This window comes from Cnephaeus nilssonii (assembly GCF_951640355.1).
Source record: "Cnephaeus nilssonii genome assembly, chromosome: 10".
NCBI lineage: Eukaryota > Metazoa > Chordata > Mammalia > Chiroptera > Vespertilionidae > Cnephaeus > Cnephaeus nilssonii.
The window spans coordinates 37,981,605-38,007,568 of NC_137081.1; the positions used below are offsets into that span (position 1 = coordinate 37,981,605).

The window sequence follows — 25,964 nt, forward strand, 5'->3', positions numbered from 1 at the left end:
ACCACTGAACTAGGCAATTGTTTCTTGGAAGTAGGAGGCTGACTTTTTTGATCTCAGATTCCAAGGAACTTGTCATTTTGATCAGGGGCATGAGAAAGTCTTAAAATTACTGGAAGCCAAAGGGATGTCTAAAGAAATGCCAGATATTTAGACCTCAAATTGATGAAGTGGATTATGCCATTTACATCTTTAAAAAACTAAGCGAAATATCATGTAGTATCATGCTATTGTGGATTTCAATACTTACCAGATCTAAAATCTTAATGAGGTAAAGACCAGTGGGTAGTTTGATATGCAGAGTTGTTTCATATGCATCATCTCCAGCATTAAACAAGGACACATTCAACATTAATGTCTTCATACTTCCAACAGTAAGATAGGTTTTATTTTCGTGCGGCCTAAAAATTAAGTACAATTATTTAGTTCTAATTTGGAAATAAAAATCCCATCTCTTCATTTATTTATCCCAAACATAAAATATTAATTTGAGAAAACAATCAGAGGGAAATGACTACATGCAAGTAGATGCAAATCTATTTTTAAAAGAACTAGGTTTCCCTTAGTTCAAATAAAGTTGGTCAGGTATTACTGGAGAAAAGTTTTTAAATTAGTTATAGTAATCATACTAGTCTGCTTTCTGTTATACTTTTTTTTTTTTTTGCACTCATTGGTTATTTTTTAAAAAAATTTTTATTGTTGAAAGTATTACATATGTCCCTCTTCCACCTCCCCCCACCCCTCATTGACCTCCTCCAGCCCGCCCTGCCCCAGGCTTTTGTCTGTGTCCATGGGTTTGGCATATATGCATACAAAGTCTTTGGTTGATAACCTCCCACCCACCCACCCTCCCCTGTCTTCCCTCTGAGATTCCTCACTCTGTAATACTTCTTTTCTGCTTAACTTCTTGGTTCTATAATTTTAACATATTTTCCTCATTATTTTGCAACATATTTCTAAAAGCAAAGTATATTTTCCCTATCTTTCTTTATTCTTGAATAGACATTGAATTAGCTGCTTCCCAAAGCAAAGGTGGAGGTGGGGGGGGGGGGGGGGGGAGAAGAGGATGGGGGTAACTGGAAGAAAGGGAGAACAGAGAGTATTTTCACCAAAACACAACATGTTTTGGTGGAAGTGAGCACGGCATGAGAAAGGACTGCTATTCCCAGCAAGTGAATCCAACTAAGATCCGTAGAATAGAATACATCTCATAAGACAGGCTGTCACCTCTATGGATAACGAGACCAAATTAACAGACTTGCAGAAGTGCTTCACTGTGTTGTGAACTGGAAAGAGAAGACTGCCCCAAATCTAGACACATGTGTGAGATCAACTTCGGGCTCTGGCCTCTGTTCTTCTGGAGTGGGGTGGTGTAATTAACATTTTTAAGCCTCAATCACTTCACATGGAATCCTCAGAGCAACACATTTATATATGAGGAACTGGAGGCTTAAGGAACTTATTCAAGGTCTCTCACAGCTAAAAATTTTTAAATTTCAAAGCAAATGCAATCTCTTCACCTACACAGCCCATTCTCTTTACCACTGAGAGACTGCAAAGAGCTGAATGCTAACGAAGACATTTGCTACACTATCATTCTATAATCTTCCCTTAAAGACAGATGTTCCTAGATAGCCAAGAATTTAGAAATAGTAGTACAACCAGAGAAGGGTGTGACCCAAAGGAAAAGACCGGATGAGAATAATCATAGCTACACAAAAGGTAAAACATTCACTTAGCACTTTAAAGTTTAGAAAGTTTCCTTAAGAAAGCAAGCATCTTCTATACAACATTCATGTGATCTGTACCCTGCATGCACTACTCAATTGACCAAGAAATTAATGGCAGCATCAGTACTAAAGTGTACAGTTTTGAGGAGTGAATTATTAATTTCCATGAACTTCAGAATGAAAATTATAATTGGGGGCACATTTCTCCACTTTTATACCTTTAGTATAACTCTAAGAAATTGAACTCTTTACTTAATATCTACTAGTAAAGGTCTTCCCCTCTTATCTTGATTTTTTCCTGTTTTAAACTTACTTATCAAGGTAGAACATACACATAGCAAAATGCACATATTCCAAGTGTGCAGCCCAATGAATTTGTAGAAACTAAACACACATGAAGCCAGCACCATAGAAATAAGCACTTCCCTCTAGTTACTTCCCCCACCGATTGCCTTGCTTTTACCAGTACAGACTGGCTTTGCCCACTTTTAGATTTCATATCAGTGAATTCATAAAGCATGTAATTTTTCTTTACTCAAAATTTAAATAATCAGGCCTTCTTTACTTAAAATTTTGTTTGTAAAATTAATCTACATTGACTTGTGAATTGTTTATTCTCCTTGGGGTGTGTGTGTGTGTGTGTGTGTGTGTGTGTGTGTGTGTGTATATATATTCCACTTTGTAAATATACAACATTTTACTTACCCATTCACATTGCATTTATCCATTCAACTATCTGGCAATTTCTAGTTTGGCTCTATTATAGTCTCTTGGTGAACATATCCATGTAATTCTGTTGGGTCTCTCTATCTAAGAGCAGACCCTTATGGTTTTGTAACCCAGAATTAATTCCTTAAAATGCTACATCTTGGCTTATTTTAGCAGCCAGCTTAAATTATACTAACTGTATTTCAATAACAAAATATACCATAAGGAACCATATTTAAGTAACCAAAAATAAAGACATACTACAGAACTCTCATATAAAAAGCAAGCATACATTAGAGTAGAGGTTCAAAAACTGCTGCCAGAAGGCCCAGTTCAGACCTCTGCCTGGTTTTGTAAATAGCGGCTTCATGGAACGCAGCCATGCCGTTCATCTGTGGCCGCTTTTACACGACGGATGCCAGCAGCGTTGAGTAGCTGAGAGAGATCTCCGTCCCACAAAGCCTAAAACGGCCACTATCTGTCCCTCTATGGAAAAAGTTTGCCAGCTTCTGCAATCTGATGGATAAGTAGAATTAGTTTCAAAATAAGCATACAAAATAATAATACTGTATTTAAAATCTATTCTGTGTTATTCTGACAACCACAGAGGCTCATTTCAAACAGCCTGGGATACAGCATTAGAGAAAAGGACTCTCTAGGCCCCACAGCTCCTTGGCTGGTAGTGGAGACATCAAGGGGAAAGGAGTGAAGAACGTGCCCATATGCAGCCCCTCCAGCTCCGGATCCCTGGGTCTGAGAAGCTGGATGTTCCGGAAGGATGTGCAATGACTAACAAGGCAGTCATTCTAAACCTTTTCAGGGTGGAACAATTTGACTCAGTGATGGTGTGTTTTAGAGAGCGGCTGTGATTCACCCATTCCTGTGTTGTAAACCGTGTTACATAAGCACGCATCTGCTTGGTGGCACGGTGTTAACCGGCAGAGAAGAAACGCGCAGGAACGTGGCCACCCTGCATTCCCCCCACTGTTCTCTAATCATGTTACAACGGAAGGAGCCTACGACGTTCTAAAAGTGAACTTCAGCTTGACATTAAAGTTTAATTAAGACTTGAAGAAGAGCTGCCTAGAAATAGACATTTGTAAAATATTCTGGCATGGAACCAAAGCATTAGTCACTGAACACCTTTGGGAAAGGAGCTGGCACTTAGACAAGCAACAGAAGGTGAAAGCATTGCATCAACAGCCAGGTTCCCAGACAACAGCAAATTAAAGAGAAACACAATGTTCACATTTCAGCAGCCAGACTCCTGGTTTAGTTTCCATTTTTAAGCTATTTTGTCACACAATCATAATTATGATTCTACTCTTTCTGTTGAAATATACATCGTATTGTATCTTGATTCGTTAACAAGGTGCCGTCGGAATGATGCCCACCAGCTTTGTATGGGAGACATGATAATAAAGGACCAGGTGCACATCTGGAAGTGCGACACGGCTGCGCCAGAGCTCTCCCCAGAAATCAGAGTTCATTTTTCATTAAAACATGCATAATGCACACTTGAAATTTACAAAACAGCCTAGAATCCATGGAATTTAAACAAATCAAGGCACTGTGTACATACAGAATCACAACTTAATAAGTGAGAGGGGAAAGATAGAAAGATGATGTATTTTAGCACCAACACCCTATGTTTTTCTTGAATGAATGACGTTATTTTGCAAGAAATGCTCCCCAAGTCTTAGTATAATGAATGCACTTTGCCTAGATAACACAAATTAGTGCCCTCCTGGCTAACTCTTTTTAAGATGGTAGGACAAAGTATAATGGAAGCTGATATGTACCTGTGTCAAGATGCACGAGTCACTTATTTGACAACACGTAGCCTGCTGCAGGTGGCTTGCAGGTCCAAGTCAAGATAACTTTTCTTTAAATTTTACTACTGACTTCAGTGGGAAAAATACTGGAAAATTCTTGTTTACTGGAATACATCAGTTACCCAACATTTAAGAAGATTTTACTGAATAAAAGCAAACTCATTGAAGTCTAGAGGAGTACAGCAGGCTGCACTGGATTAGAAGACTGAACTAGGAAATAGCATGTTTTCGTGTACAAGGCATACAATTCATCTTCCCCAACCTCTGTGAGGCACACAGGGATGGGTAAAAGTAGGCTTACAGTTGTGAGTACATGAAACACTGAGTTAATAAAGCTATTGTATAACAGTCATATCCTGCATGCCTTTTTCTATACAAACACCTGTAAGCCTACTTTTGCCCACCCTGTATATTCCTATTATCTCCATTTCAAAAATGGACATGTTTGTTAGACTAGCTCTTTCAGGGGCTAACAGCTTTGTGGCTGATGTTGACAATTGTCTGCTGTCTAGTCAACAGATTGCCCCTTTTAGCTGTTAACAGACCCAGCACTGGGCAGCATTCCCTTGATACTGCAGACAAGCCCCTAGTTTACCTTCAGGGAATGAATTATGAGCGCACTAATCTGAGCACAATGACTCCATTCTCCTCCAGCCACAATGGGCCCAGGGGTGAGTATGTGATACAGGTCTGGCTGATCAGAATACGTCTGCTCAGGCACTGCCCTTCCAGAGGACACAGACTTTTGCTCCTGTCCCTTTTTTTTTTTTTCTTGCTGGGAACCTTGGTGCTGCTGCAGCCATCTAGTGACCGTGAGGGAAAAGCCAAGAGAACTGGAAAGATAACCAGGGATGTTCAGATTTTGGTAGGTGCTCACTAACCCTGGCACAATAATTGAATGCCTTTATGTAAAAGCCACTATTGCTCAAGAATTCTGTTCCTTGCAGTTAAAGGCATTCCTAAAGGATGGGAAAGCCATTGTTTCACTTGTGCGGGAAGCGTGGCTGAGGAACAGAAGAGAACTATCGTTTACGTCAGAATCTCTATGCAAGACTTGATTTCAAACTACCTCTGTGATGACTAACACCGGCTATTATATTTGTAATCTTGATAGTCATATTTGTTCATCTTCATTTTGCAGTCGGTAAGTCCATTTGAACATGATTTATTCTCCTGCGAGTTTAGTCATTCAGGAGAAAGCCTCAACTTAATGAAAACACTAAGCACTGTTTAGTTTGCTGCTGGCAGTCTATTACTGCCGTCTTCAGCCACGCACGTTCTTTGCCGAGTAAGTGCATTTACCTAAAGCGGGTGTGTAGCTCTGGGGCACATAAATACCGTTAGTGCCAGTAGAGTTATGGGCAGGAGAACGCATAGAACATATGGTCACAGTTTGCCGAGTATTACAGAGAAGGGAGAGAGGACACCTATGTGAGACAGGCATCTGTCTGTCTGATAGAGTATAATTTACTAAAAAATGCAAAGCAGCTTGTCAGAATCTCTTACTGCAGGCCTAAAAAATTGATTAGAAGAGTTTTCATAAGAGAATTTCTTAAATAAGTTATCATTTCCCAAGCAGAAACCGCCTGGAACTCTCCTAATTGATGCAAATGATGCAGGGCTTATATTTCACACCGGCATTCATGCCACTTCAAATCTCATAAAACTAAAAAAAAAAAAAAAAAAAAAAAAAAAAAAAAAAATCTCAGAAAACTGAAAACTACTGACCCAGTCATAGTCGGCATTTTGGGGACATGAGACACACTCTGGACAAATAACTAGTATATCAGAAAATGTTTAGACTTCAATGGCAACATTCCATTTTATGGCCAAACTAAAACTTCATCATAATCTATAAATATTCTAACCACAATTTATCAAAAACAACTTTTATGAAAGCTTCATGCATAGCAGGTTTTGTGCTATGCACTTGGGCCGGCATTACTGCATTACTTATCTTTAACACACCTTTCACAGAGTAGGGACTCTTTTACCTCCTTATCAAGGAGGAAAGTGGTTTATAGAGCTTACAAGGCTTCTCTGCAGCTAGCAGAGGGTAGATACAGAACTTGAATCAGGTTTGTTTGATTTCAAATCTGAAACCACCACTACCACATTCGTTCTAAGATCCTAGTGTAATAAGAAACCCTTGGAGCCCCTTTAATAAACAACATTTCTGGCCTGGTTCCCATAGCTTCTAATTTGGATGGTCTGACGGTCTAGGAACCTGCATTTCTATGAAGCATTCCAGGTGATTCTCGTAAAAGTGACTCAAAGGCCACAACTCGAGAAACACGACTGTACCCTCAGGTGCCTGCCATTTTAAATTATAATGGACTTGATACTTAGATGTTAAGAAATAGTATCATTTCAAATTAATGATGCAAATTAATGATAATGTAATAGCTTATTGTGAAAAAATATGCAATGAATAAAAAATAACAATTCAATTATATTAATATTTGATCTCTAAATTCAAGATGTATTTTCATTATTCAGAAAAGAAGCATTCTTGGTAAATTTTTGTACAAATTTTAATAGGTCAGAGGGATTGCAGTGGAAGATGACCAAGGTGACAGTGGGAGTTTCTGATTTAAGAGAATAAAACGTTGCTTATTTGTAGCTGAGATAAGCTTTCCCACACACAGCTCTACTGATCAAAGGCCCATGGCAGCAAAAAACACCAAGAACACTAAGCAATTTAGGAGGAAAATAAATACACAACTGGGAAGGTTATACATTTTTCAGCTAATACATCAACAAAGGCACCACACTACACGCTGGGATGCAAAGTAGTTAGTAGTCACTGTTTTTGGACTAGCTGAACAGCCAATCTGGATAATTAAGTATAAAGTCCAATTATTAATCAAATAGGTTAGGGCTTCTTGGCCCTCAATTGTGGATGCTCAAGGCTATACTGGCATTGCTTAAGTGAAAAGAATTAATTTATTCTCTGCCATATGTGTTCCTACCCAGCAGGGTACTCAACACTGTTTGTCAACCTTTTTACTCATTCCTAGTTGACTTCCTATCCCATTTATCCTAACACTATTTTGAGCCTTTCCCCATGCCTTTCATGTTCCCAGATCTATCCTAAAGACCTCCATTTTCCATAGTGCTTTTTTTGTATCCTGGCCATCCATGAATTCTCTACATTTTATTTCCTTCCACACTGAGTTTCTTAATCAATGTCAGGCGTCTTTTCATACCTGCTCAGCTCAAGATAAGGACAATTTTAATTTCTTTCTAAAGCGAACTCCTCCACCTGAGTTGATCTCATATACTGGGGTGTTTTTGTTTTAGAACCTTGTTCCATTCTCAGCAAACACCTATTAGTCACTGACAGTGTTCCAGACACTGCTTTGGGCAATATCAACACAAAGATGAAAAGACAGGAACCTGCCTTGAAGCAGCTTACAGGATGGTGTGCAGACAGACAATGGTCGTGAGTGGCAAGTGCGATGAAACGAGGGGGCACAGGAGGACTTAGGTTTATGTACCTGGAGACGAAAGGGACTTCACCTAGGAAACAGCTGAGATTTGCAAGATAAATAAAAATTAACCAAGTAGATACGTTGGAGAAGTGAAACCAAGAAGTGAAACTATTCGGAGTTCGGGAGAGCATGGTGTGGCCAAGCAACTCTAAGTAGTCTGCCACCAATGGGAAAAGGTCCCAGGGAGTTGGTGAGAAAGAACACTGAGGAGTTTAGAGTTTAGGTTATAATGACCCAGTGAAGCACTGTTATCAGAGGTGTATGTGAGAAAGCTCCCGCTGGAAACATCATGGCGGAGGGATTAAAATAATGTTAAAATATGAGACCAGTAGTTGAGAAAGCAGGAAAGCCTGTGAGCTATGTAGACTATTCAGTGCTTGGCATGAAGCAATAGTAGTAGAGACAGAGAATTAGGATGGGAAAAAACCCCAATAATATCTAGGTGGTTATTATAGGACTTGCTAACTTATTGAATCGTAGGGTTAAGAAAGGGAGAAGAATGCAGATTGAGCTCCAGAGGACATGTCCAACAGACACCTGGATGTGTGGACGTGGAACTCAGAGTCACTGATTGGGGCACTGGCAGTGTAGGGAGGCCAGGTGAGGTCACAGCTGTAGGTAAGATGGCCAGGGAAAATATGGGAGTGTGAGAAAGGGGTGAGAAAACCATTTGGGGAATCAACAGAGCAAAAAATCAAATATCTCCAAAGACAATTGAGAAGGAGAGGCTAGAAAAGGAGAAGGGAGCAGGGTGTCATCATGGAAATTAAAGCAAAAGACATTCAAAAGAGGAAGTGAAAAGCTGCCAAATGCTTCAGAGAGTTTAATAGGTACAAAAAGTGCCTCCTGGATTTAAGTAGAAAAATTCTCTCTCCAATTTCTTTCTTTCCCTGCCTCTGCATGATTAAATAACATGATAAAGCCACTTGTTCCCAGTATATTTTCTTCCCGAAGCACTTACCCTGTCATTCAGCTACTACTGCACTGAAATTTCCATCCTACAATTTGCCAGTGATATTTTTCCACAAGTCACATTTTAAATGCCAACTCCCATGAGCTTTCTCAGTCATTATGCTATCTGGTCTGGCTACAAAATTTTACAATATGAAGTCCCTCTTTTTATATTGGCTATTTCACAGTGCACTCAGTTTTCATCTTAGTTCTCTTCGGTCTCCTACAGGGACTCCTTATTTTTGTTAAGCTATTTAAATAAAACTGTCTCCCCAAGTGTTAATCTTTAGTTCTTTTCTCTGTGAAGTGCACATTTCACCTTCTCCACCCCCAAGCATTCCCACAAGTCAGGAATGTGTAGAGCACTTCACAGTAATCCGGGAGAGCTGAAGTCCCACCAGATTCAACATGCCCCCACCATTAAACTTGCTGCCTTTATAGAGTTACCTCCCAATAGAATTTCCCACTTTTCTGTCCTGTCACCGATGCCTCCTTCATTTCCCATATAGTCATCCCTCAGCCTGCGCTGTGCATTCTATCCCTGATCCTCATTCTCATGTCTGCCCTCTGATATGCAAAATAATTTCAATATAGGGGATCTAACAGGACAAAGTTATAATGGTTTATTTCCCATAATAAAATAATGACAGCAGTCGACATTTATCTAGTGTTCTCTATATGCTAGCTACTATTCTAAGCACATTGCATAAGTTTTCTTCTGACTGTTTCCCCTTCTGTGAATTTAGAAGAACAAGATGGTTTATTCCCTCTCAAAGGTGTCATATATATTTAGGAATTTCTTTGTTTTATACATCAGTCTAAATTATGTAATCATTTTTCTGGGTGACACAAAACTAAGCATCATGTAGTGAAGGTTAGCTCATTTTGCCATCAAAACTCTAGTAAGAGGCACTGACAAATGTCTAAAACACAACTAGAGTTCTAATGATGATGACTTAAGGCACAGTCAAATCCTAAAATATCTTTTTAGTTACCAACAAAAGATTAAGACATGCTTCATAAAGCCTTGGTGTTCACATCTTCTTGTTCTTTCGAAAAGCGATAATCTCTCTCAGTTGAATCTTGTTCTTTTCCAGTTCTTTAAATGCAGCTAACCCCCAAGTATTAGTTCTTAGGCATTTTCTCTTTGAAACCCACGTGCACACCCATTATCCCATCTTGATGAATAACAAAGAGTAAACTAGACTTACTTCAAAAATCCAATTTTCCCAGAAACTTGTAAATCAGCAGAACAATTTTCATGGGCACAAAACCTTGCAAAGTTTACCTGGAAATAAAATATGACAGAATTTTATTGTTAGTTCAGTTAGTAGGCATATTTCTGTGTGTGTTTTTTTTAAAGACATATCTCTGATACATGAGAATAAAATTAATAAATCAGATTGATAACTCCTTATTTTATCATTTTTGAGGAGTTCAATATGAGAATTAATTAGTAGGTTTCAATGAAAAATAATTATTGGGCTAAAAGAACTAAATTCTTCTCATAGGTAAATTTAAAACCTAAATTTGTTAGGTGGGAAAAGGACTTTTTTCTTTCATAATAGTTGTAAGAAAAAATTTTTAAACCAAACTTTGGTAGTAATCTATGTAAGTATTGAAAACCCATGCTGCCGAGGTGTTCTTTGCCAGGTTCCTCTCCATTTTCTGGTGCTTTGATTCCACTTACTACATATGAGCCTGGCACTGAATTTTGCAGCGATTTTATGTTTGTTGAAAAGAACAAATTGTAGAAATTTAGAAATTTCACTTTAAGAACACACTGAGCAAAAGTAAACGACAGTGTATCATACCTCTGAGCATTTTAATAGGACCAGGAGATACTATAAGGTACATGGAAGACCCGAGTTTAAAAAGCTAGACAAAGAAAAAACATGGAAAGAGCAGGGAGGGGGGAGGGGAAGGAAAATGAGAGGCAAAGGTGAGAAACAATGAGATGCAGAAAAGAAAGAAATCTAGAAACTCAGAGAAGGAGCCAGGTACATGAAACGGCAAAGGACTCGAGTGTTGTCAAATTGCATGTCAGATCACAGACTGCCTATACTGGGGGAGCACAAGGAGAGTGTCAGTCTTTCTCTAAAGGGTTAGGTAAATACGATTTTTTTCTATCACTCTTAGTTATAAAACAGGTCGTTCTAAGAGTCAAAATGTTAATTATTATAACTACAGACTGCTTAGGTTTTGGCTTGTGCTCTTAAAATAAAACACATTTAAAGGTACTTGCTATTGAAAAGTGAAGTCAAACAGAAGACTGAAAAAACTAACCTCCAGAAATATTTTTATATACGGGTATAAAGAAAGTTTGCTCTTAAGTTATTATCTTTATTCAATCTAATATTGTAGACTAGACAGTGGTGATTGTAAGCTCAAATATCAAAGTGACTTAGGGGCAATTTTGTTGGGACAGGAAATGAACTAGACTTTAAAACGTCCCTTTTATCTTTTACATTTTGTGTATCATTAGCAAACATTTTAATGAATGCTTTTACCATACCCCCAAACATCCTGTTGACTATGTCTTTGTGTTGTTGGATAGAAAAGTTATGAACAACTGGACTCCCAGAAATAAACACTCGGTCAGTGAATCTGATATATTTTGAGATAATCTGGAAAAAGTAGTTCACTGGTTAGAATGCAGGATCCATCCCAAAATGCAGTCAGTGCTGGGATGGGACTGGAAAGCATACAGTTAAATTTTAAAAGAGAAACTATTGTGTAATATAAATACATATGCCTATAAGTGAGTAAAACCCAGCTAGGGAATTTGACTAACAAGACATGAGTGAATCATGGGAGGGGTGAGTGAGAGGGAGACACAAATGAGAGAGAAGAGACAGTAAAAGGAGAAAGATAAACTAAACACACATGATGACACAGAATAACCAACTCATGAACACAACTCACTCCTACTATGAGTGCTCTGTAGTAATATACTTTCTTCCCTGGCAAGACATCAAGAGAGAAAACTAACATTTTATGTAGTATTCTAGAGGCCCAGTGCATGAAAGTTGTGCACTTGGGGTGGGGGTGGGGGTGGGGGTGGGGGGTGTCCTTCAGCCCAGCCTGCACCCTCTCGCAGTCCAGGAGCCCTCAGGGGATGTCCGACTGCTCAGCGCTCCTGCTGTGGGAGAGCACTGAGCACCAGGGGGCAGCTTCTTCATTGAGCATCTGACCCCTGGTGGTCAGTGAGTGTCATAACAACCGGTCATTCTGCTGGTCAATTTGCATATTACCCTTTTGTTATATAGGAGAAACCACTGCTATGACTAAATGCACATTTTAAAATATCCACTTCAATATCCTGAAGGAAATATAAATAATAAAAATGAAAATGAAAAAACAAGACATACCATAAATCTTTTTACATAAAAGTTTTATACAATTTTAAAAAAGATTAGTTCATTTTCCTAGAATTATGTAATACTTCAAAAAAACACACAATTTTTAGTTACATGTCACAATTTTTGAATAAAAGAAAATATTCCTACTGTTTTTTCAATTATGTCTTTTTCTTTCTTCTGCTGAAGAATTGGCTGGAGTGGTGGGAATTCCTCTATACTTCGTTTACTGGTGATATCATGCCCAAGGTGGTAAGCAGCTACAATCTGAATTGGATTGAGGATGTCTCGCACATCTTTCTAAGGAAATTTAAAACCATATGAATTAAAAATAAAGAGAAGAATGTAAATTAAAAAAACAGAAAGGTCCTCCTTTCTTGCATAAGGCCAAACACAACACATGGAAGTAAAAAAATCTTACCTTTTAATCTAAATTATTTTTTAAAAATGTGAATGTCTATATTTTTCACATTACAAAAACATTCATGTGTTTAGAAAAAAAAACAAAAATAGCATAAAAATAAAAAACTATAGCTATCTAACATTATATAAAGGTCTACATTGAGCATATTTTCTTCCATGGTATTTTCTATGCATACTTTTTATAACTTGACTTTATAACATAGCAGTTTTCATTATAAACTCATTGTAGATCATTTCAAAGTACTAACGAACATTTTATTCTATTTAACATTGCCCTCTAATAGACTTGTAGAAATACAATCTCTCAATTTATTCAAGTTTTCTTTTTAGATCTTTCAGTGTATCTTTATATAATTTGATTCATTTGCTTTCATTTATGAAACATATCCTTTTATGGACATTTCCAATTATCCTTTCTAACAGGTTATGGATGGTAATAGCAAAGTTGCTTGTTTTATATATTCAATATTTTATCCTATTCACTGTACTGAATCTTCTTGCTAGTTGTTTTATAACTTTTCTAGGATTATTATTTTCACACTTCACAAGAAAAGAACTCTTGAATTTATTTATCAATTATACAGAAATTGTAGCCCATTCAGAATCCATTATATTCTGTATGCATTCTTATAAATTTAATATCTTACCAATTTTTAGTTGTAATTGACAGCCTTTCTAGTGAGAAATGTCAATGGGCCAGTTTTCTATTTATCTATAGATACCCCAGGATAGGAATATGGCTTAAACATCACTGTTTAAGAGCAAACACAAAACCAAAACCAAACAAAAATTAAAATAACTAAAAAACAAATTATTTTCAAAGCTCATGAATTAATAATCTCTAATGGATAATAAAACAACAACACCCTATCATACTGATTAATGTTGTACTAATTACATCTATAGTAACTTGACACTATCAATGAAGTAAAATGAATACACATATCACATGGAAAAGACATCTATTGTATGTCTTTATGTAATGATTAAAAAAAAAAAACTACATCTATTCTGTCTTTATGTAATTTTTCCTCTTTCTCACCAGTCAGGACATTATCAATATATGCAGGGAGGGAGGGAAGGAGAGAGAGAAAAACAGCAATAAAAACATGAAAAGCAAGTGGTCTGGAGGCAGACTACTGGGGTTCAAATCTCAGGTTCATCACTTATTATCTATGTAACCTTAGGCAAATTACTTAATCTCTCTGTGGCTCAGCTACCTCATTTGAAAATGGGGATAATAATAATAATGATGATAGTGATGATACTTACATCTTATTGTTGTAAGGATTCAATGGCATAATGAACATGAAACACTGAGCACAATACCTGGCACTTATTAAGGTATCAACAGATGTTAGACATTATCATTATTATGTGCATGTTGCTTTCAAAATGTAGCTATATAAGCCAACAAGGACTTACTGAATTTTAATTTCTTATAAGAAATTCTGATAAACATTTAGAAGAAATAAGAAAGAAAATTCAATTACTGACAACCAATAAACATTAAAAAGAAAGTGAGTTACATAACAAGCATTAGAGTTGCATTAATTAAGTGGTTCCTGAAAGATTTGGAGCATGAATCAGAGTACTCGAGAGCTCTCATTACTTTTCTAATCTTATACATGGAGATGATTTTATTAAGTGATCATCTCAACATGAAACCTTGACCATATAGGAATGCTACAAATCAAGGCCCAAATCCCAAGTTATCAACTTGTGAAAATGGAACAGCTTGAAGCCCCGAGTATTACAATAGCAAACTTGATTAAATTATCCCTGAGGTGTAGGAGCTAGACAGCCATTGATTGTCCCTCCACATGTCCACTGTTTTCATTTTTCTCAACAAGCTTGCTTTGACCAAATCACATGTTACCTAATTCATACTAATTTTCCACAAGGTCTTCTCTACATCTGGTGTATATTACTTTCATTATCCTAATTAGCTATTAATTATGCTTTTCTCACAATATATAAAATGTACGTGTACTCTTGCAAGAACTGTACTTGACAGATATTCACACTTATTTAACTTTAACAGCTCTACCTAAGGACAAATGCTATAATATCAAAAATGTCTTAAAGTGACTATTTAGGAGGGGAAAAGGAGACTTGCTTAAAAATTTTAATTTGGATGGGTATGTGCTATCTCTACCAAAAAATAATGAAGATTCCATGCCACATTTTTATGGACAATTTCATAAAATAGGGCACCCATAAGCATGCAAATTGCCACATGCTTGAAATTATACAAAATCCTCCTTCTCAGTTGACTTTCATGAACATTTGTATCTATGGCCAACTTAAGAACTGAGCTGTAGGCCCATGCCCTCCTATTGTGCTTATGTAGTGAAGGAATTTATTTAATGGGGCCAGAAATATTTATAAAATATCACTTAATGAAAAATGACATTGAGGTACCAGCATTTGAAGATATCTATTCATAGATCTACTGTGTACAACACAGGCTTTGAGGATGTAAAACTGAAAGGCAGTTCCTATGTCACAGTCTATAACCCATAAATCCACACACAGTAGGGAGAGGAGTGTGGTGACATATGCATACGCAAGTACAGAAGAAGGAGGGCCACCCAATCTACACTTGAAAGGGGATAGGAAGGTTCTTACACAGAAGAATTTTGAGCAAGAATATGATCAAGTTTTAGGTTTGAGGTTTTAAAATTTATTTTTATTATTATTTTTAATTCTCACCCGAGGATATTTTTCCATTGATTTTTAGAGAGAGTGGAAGAGAGAGGGAAAGAGAAACATCAGTGTGAGAGAAACACATTGATTGGTTGCCTCCTGCTTGATCCCCAACCAGTGCCTGGGCTGGGGAAGAGCCTGCAAACCTGCAACTGAGCCAGAATCGAACACGGGACCCTTCTGCCCACGGGCCGATGCTCTATCCACTGAGCCAAACTGGCTAGGGCGGTCTGAGGTTTGTTTTCTTTTTTATATATATAGTATATATTTTTTATTGATTTCAGAGAAGAAGGAAGAGGGAGAGAGAAAGATAGAAACATCAATGATGAATCATTGATGGGCTGCCTCTTGCACGACCCTTACTGGGGATCAAGCCCGCAACCCGAGCATATGCCCTTGACGGGAATCTAACCCAGGACCCTTCAGTCCACAGGCTGCTCTATCCACTGAGCCAAACCAGCTAGGGCTGAGGCTTTTTAAATGCTCCTCTAGTACTAATGTTGGGAAAAGGTTGGAGAGGGAAAAGGTAAAACTGAGGCATAGATGGGAACCTAAGCCAGTAGGACCATGTGTAATTATAATCACTTTATCTAGCAAGCTTGAATCAGGAGGCAGAAAACTATCAAAGATCCAGCACTACAATTTCCTGAAAAAAACACACCATCCCCAAGACAGGTGTCCTAACCATTTTATCAGTAGAACATGCTCAGATTTGCCCTCACAGAATTCTTTAAATAGCATCGAGAAGACATTACCCATAAATTGATTAAATATTGATTGATTTTCTGCCTTATGTAATGTATTAGTTCTAAAAAGAATACAAACATGCGTAAGATAATATTCTGTTTTCAAAGACCTTACAATCTATCAAAGAATTAACATATGCTGGGATAATCAATTCACCTCTAGAATAGTACAATGTGAGTATAGGCATATAGTTTGCTTGCACTTAAATTTTGAACAGAAATGTATGCATCCATAGTGTGTGGGCTTAAAATACAACTGCTTTGGAGCAAATGGCACTTCACTAAACTATGTGCTTATATAAGCAAATAAAATACGTAAAATAAAAATAAATCAAATCAAATACTAATTCATTTCCTTGACATTATTATCGAAAAAGATGGGCTTTAGAAACCACCCGCAGAGCTATATAACAAAACTCCCTTATTTCAGAAATTTAAAATCTAGAAATTAGGAAAAATAAGGGAAAGAGAAGAATGAACTAATTCACTAAACAGGTAGTAGGCAGGTTGATTTAATGATTTTTACACAACATGCTAATGCCACTGTACTCATTGGCTCTCTGGATACCAACAGGCATTCCTGGTCTGACTAAGCTAGATATTTCTAATTTTTATTGGAAATACTACATTGGCAGGAAGGGAATTCTGTTACTTCCTTTGTTATCCCAATGTAGCACCTGTTTACTCTTCTCAAACATCAGTGAATATTGTGATGCAGAGATTCCATCAAATTCAATGAAGAAATGTCATCTAGGAAAACCTCAAGGGGAATCTCACTTCCATGGGTGCTCCAATATTTCCAAAAATTGCTACCAATTATCGATCAGGTTTCTCTAAATCAAAACAACCTCAAAAATTATCCCTTGCCCTAATACATCTTTAAGATCTAATAAAGTTGTGTATTTGAACACGGCAAAGACAAAAATTCATTTCATGTATTTACATGGATGGGAAAACATTTTCATTGAGGGAAAAGTGATGTCTAGTAGAAGAGAATTTCAGTAGAAAAAACACTTGAAGGTATAAAAAAAGAAATCATTTCTCTAATATCACAAACTTTTTATGAGCTCTCAACTCTAACTTCTAGGTTCTACTTTCCTAAAAATCAAATTTTATGGCTCTAGAAGCAAAAAATTAAAGCTTGGCATAATTATAAGCAACTGAAACACAGTAGAGTTTTGTAAGAAAAAAATAAACAATTTCTGTCCTCTTTTCTGTTTTTTTTTTTTTGTGTGTTTTTTTTTTGGTGTGTGTGTGTGTGTGTGTGTGTGTGTGTGTGTGTGTGTGTGTGTGTTTTGTGGAACAAATTTTGACCATACAAATAAAACAATCCTATATGCTGTTTTATTTATGATTAGGTTAAGTAGACTTTAGGAAACTGGTGTGTTTACCAACCAGATAAATGACCATACAGTCTCAGAAAAATAACACACTAGAAAATGGACACACTAGCGATGTAAATGCTTATTAGATTGTTAAAAATGTCTCCTATATTCCAAGATCCAATATATGAAACTAGAGAATGTGTGATTAAAAATAAAAGATATAATGAAGCCCAACTTTTATCAGATTTTGGTTTTTTAATAAATTATCTACCATCAAAGAATGTGATGGTTTTTACAAATGCAGGCAGGCTGAAAGACTCATTTACACAATATAACCACGAATTGTGACCAAGTATAAAATAAAAATTCAATCTTTTCTTCAACTTTAGGTCCCTAATGGTTGTTAATATAATCCTGGTGATATCTTTCCAGCTTATTCCCTTTAAAACTCAATTCTAACAGTTTGCTGATCCCACTAGAACCTCCAATTTAACTTAGTTCCCTGTTCTTCACCGTCTGATGTCCTCCCCTCTCCTTACCATCCTTAAACTTCATGGTGAACACTCCCTTGCTACATCCTTGACTCTTTGGCCCCTTTGTTTTACTTCTTGGACAAACCACTCCACGGTTAATTATTACTACTGTTTCATCTACTTTCACCTGGAAGATTGAACGTGACTGGAAAAACCCATCACCATCTGACTCCTCTCACTTTACGACCATGGGCACAAGTTGGACACTAATACCATCTCACAACCATATTGTACTTCCTTCCTCTCCCACTCTCACAAAAGACTATATCATATCTTCTTATCTCTTGCCTTCTCAAGGTATTTGTTCTAACTGTTCTCTCCTCTCATCTATATCATAAATGTTACGCTCTATTGGAACATACCCATCATTATAAAAACATGCTATTTCTTCTATCTTAAAAAAAAAAGAACTCTTCATTCCACTTCTCATATTAGCTACTAACTCCCAACCCCATTTCTTTGGTCCAGGTGGAGCCAAACTTTGTGAAAAATCACCTATCCTCTGTCTCAAATTCTTCTCCCTTTTCCCTACTACTCTTCTGAAGTGCTGTTGCCACAGTCACCAATAGCCTCCACATTGCTAACTCAATGCCCAGTTCTCAGCCCTCATCTGATTTTACCAAGCAGCAGCTTTGAAAACATTGTCATGCCCTCCTCTTTGCTTTCCCCGCCCCACACTTCACTTGCAGGATGCCACAGATCTTGCTTTTATTGCCTTTATTCCTTTCTCACTTCTCATCTCCTTTGCAAGCATTCTCTTCTCTCCAATCTCTTCATGTGGTAGTGCCCTAGTGTCAGACTTCCACCCTCTTCTCTTCCTGTCGTGGCCTCAGCCATCTCATAAGGCTTTAAAAACCATCCATATGCCAAAGGTACTTTAAGCTATATTTCCAGTTCTATGCCTCTTCCCAACCCCAGACGAGTGTATACAAATGTTTAATTGATATTTAGACTTGTAAGCAAAGCAGTTAAACAGTTATCTCCTACTCAGCAGGTCCACACTCAACTCCAAAATTTTCCACCCAACACGTGTTTCCTTGCATATTATCTCCAGTGATGAAAACTACATTCTTCTAGTTGCTTTGGCTAAGACCTTAGAGTCACCTCAGAGCCCTTTTTCAAAAGTCAGACATCCCATCTGTCAGCAAACTGTGTAGGATCTTTCTTCAACTACCTCTTACCATATCTATTGCCACCACCTTTGATGAAGCCATCACTTCTCACCTGGGTTATTGCTGTAGCCTCTTTTCCCTGTGTCAGCTCTTGGTCCCCTACTGTCTAGTCTCAACACAGCAGTTAGAGTACACATTCACTTTTATTACTGAGTCAGGCAGATCCTCATTTCATTCAGAGAAAATGTCACAGGCCCCATATGATCTCTTTTTCCACCACTCTTCCCTTAGCTCACTTTCCCAGTCATCCTTGCCTCTCCATTGTTTCTTAAAACAACCAGGTGCCTTCTTGTCTTCAGACATTTTTACCAAGCTCTCCCTTCTGTAATGGTCTTCTCCTAGATTGGGGGTTCTCAAAGTGTGGTTCCCAAGGCAGCAGCATCAGCACCACCTGGGAACTTTATAGAAATGCAAATTCTCAGGCCTCACTGAAGACCTATCGAATCATGAACTCCGGCAATTTGTGTTTTAACAAACCTTCCAGGTGATGCCGCTGTTACTTGCTAAAGTTCAGAACCACTGTCCTAGACATCTACACAGCAACTTCCTCACTTCCTTCAAGTCTGTCCTCAAACGTCACCTTCTGAATGAGGCCTATTTACAATTGTCCTCTTCATTCCTTCCATAAAACTCCATAATGTTTTGAACTCTGCCCTCTTTTTCCCCCTATCACCCATATCGTCTTCTAAAATACTATCCACTTTACATTTTGACCATGTTATTGTTTGTCTCACCCTCACAAGACTATAGGCTCTCTGAGGGTAGTAATCATTTTATATTTCATTAAGTGATTACAAGTGTCTCAAACTCAACCTGACATGCATTCATAACTCACTAAATACCTTCTGAACTAATTGAGTGGGTGGATAAGTGGAACTTACTTGGTATAGCCAAAAGAAACAATTATACCAGGAAAAGTGTGCCTAACTAGTAAGCTAGGAGTCCTCTGAGAGGAGGGGTCTGTGGCCTGAGTAAATCATTCACAAGCAACACCTCTTTCACTGTAAGGGTGCCAACGTAGGATGCACATGTACATTAACACTGCTGACACCGGGCATGTTTGACGGAACAAAGGAACAACCCAAGCATCCTGACTGGTGGTCATTTTCTTTTTCTCTGTTATTAGGAAGGTATCTTGGCAGAATTCGGGTTGTGGTTCTATTCTTTCAGACAGTAGAAGCGCAGCCATGTTAATGTTGCCGAATGCCTCCCATCAGGTGCCAGGCTGTTGGGGGTGAAAGGCACTCACCGCATTCCTATACTTGCCTAAACAGCAGCTAGTGCTCCCTGACGGAGGTTGGGGAAGCTGCTTCTGTGGTTCCTACATCCTCCCTGGATTGGGGTGGGAGGGTCACAGTACCCTTTTGCCTTTCTATATCCGAGTATTAAAATGTCCCAAACAAAAGCAAGAAAATTTAGGAAGGGGGGAAAAAAAAAACACAATAAAATCACATGTGTTTTTTTTTCTTTTTTTCATCCCCACTATGTTCCAACCCCAGAGCTAAGTGTTTTTGTTTGACATTGACAATATGGCCCAAAGTCAATGGTTGATACCATGGTAACATTTACAAGTATATAAACAAACACAGAAACCTCTGCTAAAATCTCACTTCTACTACAAATGTATTCTGAAGAAAATGTACAATTTTGAAGAACACTCACTCATAGGAACAATGCCAAGAAACACAGGCCTAAATAACTCAGATCAATTTACTGCCGTTTACACACATTCAACACAATATGTTCCTTTGTGAATGTCTAATGTTGGCCCTTCTATTGCCTTTAAAATGGTCTCCATGTTAGTCTCTCAAACCTAAGTGAAATGACTATGTAAAATTTTTTAAAAGAGAACCTCTTTAATCTCTAGCATCTAAATGATGGTTACATTAATATCATTCCATACTTTTGGCTCCCGACCATCTGATTGCTTTTTTCAAGTACAACAATAAAAACTGCTCAGGGAAATGAGGAAACAGCATAGGGATTAGTGCTCTTCGCATGTAACAGTGTATTGGAGTCCTGATGCTTGTTTGCATTTGCTTGGAATAAGTATCAAAGGGACAATTAAGTTCTAAGCTGAGGCTACTATTTGAAATCCCAGAAACGGCTCCTGGGAATAGTTTGGCTTTTTTTGTGACAATAGATTTTCTGATGAAGTACACCATTCCCTCTTGAAAAAGACCTGGCACTGCTTCATCTGATAAAATTTGACCAAGGCAAGGAACACGATGATCAGTTTGGGAACGGGTGTTTTAATAAAAGAAACATGAAATCGGCTGTGCTTTGGCAGGATATACCCCACACCATCATGCGAGCCGTCCTCCTGGCCCACAGCTGATCCCTATCCCACTACAACTGTGCACGTTCCCACTGACATCACTGACAATGCTGGCACGGAGGCAATGACATAACCCAAGAGCAGTCATGTTGCATTCTGCTTTGTTAGAGTCACACGAAAAGCAAACCAACTTTCCCACCTCCTGCCTCCCCTCCCCACTCACCGCCCACCTCCCTCTGCCTCCCCTCCCCGCCCCCAAAAGCCCTCCTCAGGAATAGATCTGAGGCTCAGCTGAGCTGTTCAATATGTACATTTCTGGGCAAGGGTATAAGCAGAGATAAGAACATTGCAATTGTAGAAAGGAAAAGGCAAGTCGTTTAAAGACAGTGATGCAGTAAAATGTAATAAATGTGAAATAAAGGAGGTGCAAAAAGTAGACTTTGAATTATCCAGGTCACAGGTTATTAAAGGTTTTGAATCTGGAGCAATAAAATAGGTCAGCTAGTTCAGGAGGAGATAGCACTGGCTTTTAACTGTATATTATAAAAAAATACCAATGCTCTAGGTCAGCGATCGGCAAACTCATTAGTCAACAGAGCCAAATATCAACAGTACAACGATTGAAATTTCTTTTGAGAGCCGAAAACCAACTTCTGCGCATGGGCCACGAAGTTTCAATCGCACTGTACGTGCGCGCCCACACGTGGTATTTTGTGGAAGAGCCACACTCAAGGGGCTGAAGAGCCGCATGTGGCTCACGAGCCGCAGTTTGCCGACCACTACCCTAGGTGGTTTGGCTCAGTGGATGGAGCGTTGGCGCGAGGACTGAAGGGTCCTGGATTCAGTTCCAGTCAATGGCAGGTACATTGGTTTCAGGCTCAATCCACGGCCCTGGTCGGGGTATATGCGGGAGGCAATCAATTGATGTGTCTCTCTCACTTTGATGTTTCTCTATCTCTACCTCTTCCTTCCACTCTCTCTAAAAAAATCAATGGAAAAATATCCTCAGGTGAAGATTAACAACAACAAACTACACCACTACCACCACCACCACCAACAAAACAAAAGATACCAATGTACTAAGATTTTTACTGTACTGATAATATTGAAGTTTATACATTAATATCACAAACTAGTCTACATTACCCGCATAAATGCTTGATGTGTTCTACAGTTAGCGACTGTGCTTGATACTTTAATGCTTCCTGTAATCACATCGGAAGTTCCATTAGAAGAGAAGTAAAACCTCGATGGAGACTCCGCCTTTCTGCTCACATCCAAACTCATGTTATAAAACAAAACTGAAAAGATGTAGAGAGAATTGCAATTAATTTCTAAAAGCGTTTATTGTGTTATTTTTGAAGTGATCATAGTCAAAGTGATAGAGAATATTGGAAATGTCTTAAATTCTATTCAATAAATAGCTTCTAAAAACTAACCTGAACTATGAGAGAACAATTTAAAAATACAAATTACAAAAGTTATTTTTATAAATAAAAAAAATGTATAAAATTTTCTCTAGGTTTCTAATTTTAACAATATTAAAATCTTTAGTTATCTGCTTAATCCACTTATATGTAAATGTTTCAAAATGACAGTACCAAATTGTTACTAATAATAAAAGTCCTGAGCAAAGTTTCATATTTCTTTGGAGTCCTTTTTTTGTGCTTAGAAAACCTGTCTAAAGAAGTACAGGCAGAGTACTGTGCTCAAATGTCACCTGGAATATTTCTATCTTGTGTGGTTATAAAGTTAACTTCATATGTTGTTAGAGTCATTTATTTCCATTTGTTTCCAATTTGTGGGGTTGATCTTTTTCTTTTGATTTATTTGTTATTGTTTTTTTAATGTAAAGTGAACACACGATTCAAAAGTCAAACCTATATAAACAGTTCACTCAAAGATGTCTTCCTTTCCAGCCCTGGGCCCTGATAAGTCAGCTCCACACTTTTATTGGTTTCTAGTTTGAACTTCAAGTGCTGATTTGTGCAAAAATAAACAAATACAGACAGACATTCTCTCAATAAATATTTTGGCAGTTCTGTAAGAAGTTATTTCAGCAGTCGCCAACCTTTCGGACCTCACGGACCACCAGTGGTCTGTGGACCACCAGTTGGCGACCGCTGCTCCAAAGGTTTCCTTAAACCAGAGGTCGCCAACCTTTTGGACCTCATGGACCACCAGTGGTGTGCGGACCACCAGTTGGCAACTGCTGACTTATTTCAAATCTGACATAGTACATAATCATCTGCTAATGATCTCCAGTAAGCAAAACAATTAGGAAAATTTACAAGCAACTTTTTAAGGAAAGTTCAAGCCAGATCTTATCAAGAAAGAGCCATTTCTTGACTCTAAAGAGATCTTTGCAAAACAAGCTGCATCTAATACGTTTGTTGAGGTATCACTCATATAGGAGCAATAATTCATTAAGTGGTATTTTGAATTTATGTAACTCCTGAAGTGTTCACTTATATTTTAGGCATAACTAACTCCTCTGAAAGTATTTTATCTATTTATTTCAGGGAAATCTATACTCCCACAAATTTCAAATAAATCTGTCAATCTTCCTTTTATTTAGAAAATAAATAATAAAAGTCCAAATCAATTGGCTTCAAAATCATAATAACTGAGATTCAGTGCCTTAAAGATATTCAGACAAAAGTAAATGAAGAAAGGTGAATAAAAATCCACTCACAGTAAGAGGCAAAAATGTTCTGGTTTCATTAAACACTAGTGGCCCAGTGCACGGATTCATGCACATTGAAAGGAAATTAATTAGAAGAAATATTTTAATATCACTATTCACCCTTTCTCTATAATAAAAGTGTCAACCAAATTCACAATCGGCAATGACAGATGGAAACATGCGTGTGACTGGCGCCAGCGAGAGCTTTATATGTATTGCGCATGTGCGAGTCAACTTAGCCTTTTATATATATAGAATAAACTTGCTTAATTAGACCTGCTTTCTGATATAGCTAAACTTTTTCCAGCCCAGTGAAGCATCCCAACTTCTCTTTCAGGTAATTGTCAGCAACACAGCAGTAAATATCAACACAAAGCAGATTATTATTGTAGACCACACAGGGAGAACAAAGGGTAAAATATTTAACTGCAATAGTGTTTGACTATATTCTGTGCAGTGAGAAAATCTCAAGTCATTTTCAAGGTCCACCATTTCTTACTTCTTTTCAGTCGGGTCAAGTTTCTAAGCTTTCTAAATCTCCGTTTTCTGGCTAATAAAAAGAAAATAGGATTCCACCTAGTCTCCTATCTACCTACTCTAGGACTTCTGTGAGGATCAAATGAGATGAGGCATGGGAAAATGCTTCACAGACACTTGGTTAAAGTGTGAAATGTTTGTACCTGGCTATAAAGCAAGTCATGTTCCTGGGCTGAAGAAACTGCAAGGAGGCTAGTTGTCGCTAGGGAGATGAAGCCAGGCATTGCTACATGACATCATTACCTGGACGGACACTTAGCATATTAGCCTTTTATATATATAGATACTTAATGTGAATTATTTCTCCCAAGGAGTCATTTTACAACTATAAAGCATGTTTTTGTAACACTGCTGTGGTTATTTATGAATTTCATATATTTGTTTTCAACCAATTAAAAAATATCTGGTCACAAAGGAATTGGTAATACAACGTATACTGATTTTACATAAAGGGAAACAGTCTGATCAATTGAGCACCTATCTTTTGGATAATCCATCAGCTTGTCTGTGCTCCTGTGTTACTGGAGTCACGCTCTCAAACTGCCACTTCTTCCATCAGGAACCAGATGAAGGATGTGCCCACAGTCCTATCACTGCCTCTCTAGCCAGGACTTTTGAGGAGTGCTAACAAAAATGAGTCTGACCACAAGTAGAGATGCTAGGCTCCTTCTGTACTTCTCACTGCAGGCTAAGTCAGACTGGAGCATCTGTTACACATCTGTTATTTGGTTCAGTATTTGCTGCCCTTCATGTTTAGATGAGGGCAGCCTGCAGGGTCATGAGTACAGTCAACTGTTAAGTGTGGGGCTCATAAATTTTGTGAATTATTGATGTCCAAATGATAAACCCAGGTCTGCTTCTCTCCTCTCATAGGCTAGTTTCATTAGTAGTCATTCCCATAGTAGCCTTAGTATAACATAATTAGAAAAATTAACTTGCTAGTAAAAAATGTAATACTTATCTCAAGTTACATATTTGGATTTGGGATTAACCACAATTTTGGATGAGCCATATCAATGCTACTTTTTTGCAGAGAGGAAAACTGAGTTACCTACATATAGAAAAATGTGCACAAGCACTCAGGCGTCGAGAGCCATAATAAATCCTTAACAGATGTGAGTTATTTATGAAAAGTGGAATCAGGGTCTAGGCTTTAGAAAGGTTCTTCAGTTCCTCAAACAGGACAGAATATAAAGGAAAGAACCTTCTCTCTCCCTGGGTTTCCAACTTAAGCCAACACCACGCTTTAAGGAGCCCAGTAAAACAGAGGAGAACTGTGGTGATGCTTTTTCGGTTCTAAAGAGCTGTTACAGATTAAGTTCAGTTAGTTCACTTTGAATCATACAGCAAGTGATGCACTTGATTTGCTGATCATAACCTCTAAACAACAGTAACCTCTTAACGTGCCCCACTCGTAGGTTAGAATAATGAGAGCATCTGAAAGATGGGGAAGAAAGGTGTATCAGGTGACTGCTCTCCCC

General features: G+C 37.9%; 1 protein-coding gene across 3 annotated transcripts in view; it reads right to left on the reverse strand.

Annotated features, from left to right (window-relative positions):
• ITGA4 (integrin subunit alpha 4) overlaps positions 1-25,964 on the reverse strand; it is a 77,634-nt gene that overhangs the window by 14,214 nt on the left and 37,456 nt on the right. For 2 of the 3 annotated variants that reach the window (XM_079782879.1, XM_079782880.1), the window contains exons 15-18: positions 22,407-22,561; positions 12,225-12,374; positions 9,927-10,003; positions 248-398 (exon numbers count right to left, since the gene is read on the reverse strand). In XM_079782879.1, coding sequence (XP_079639005.1) covers positions 248-398; positions 9,927-10,003; positions 12,225-12,374; positions 22,407-22,561 — 533 coding nt within the window. Of the gene's footprint in view, positions 1-247; positions 399-9,926; positions 10,004-12,224; positions 12,375-22,406; positions 22,562-25,964 lie in introns of those variants that run through there. The other variant, XM_079782881.1, reaches the window with a different exon arrangement.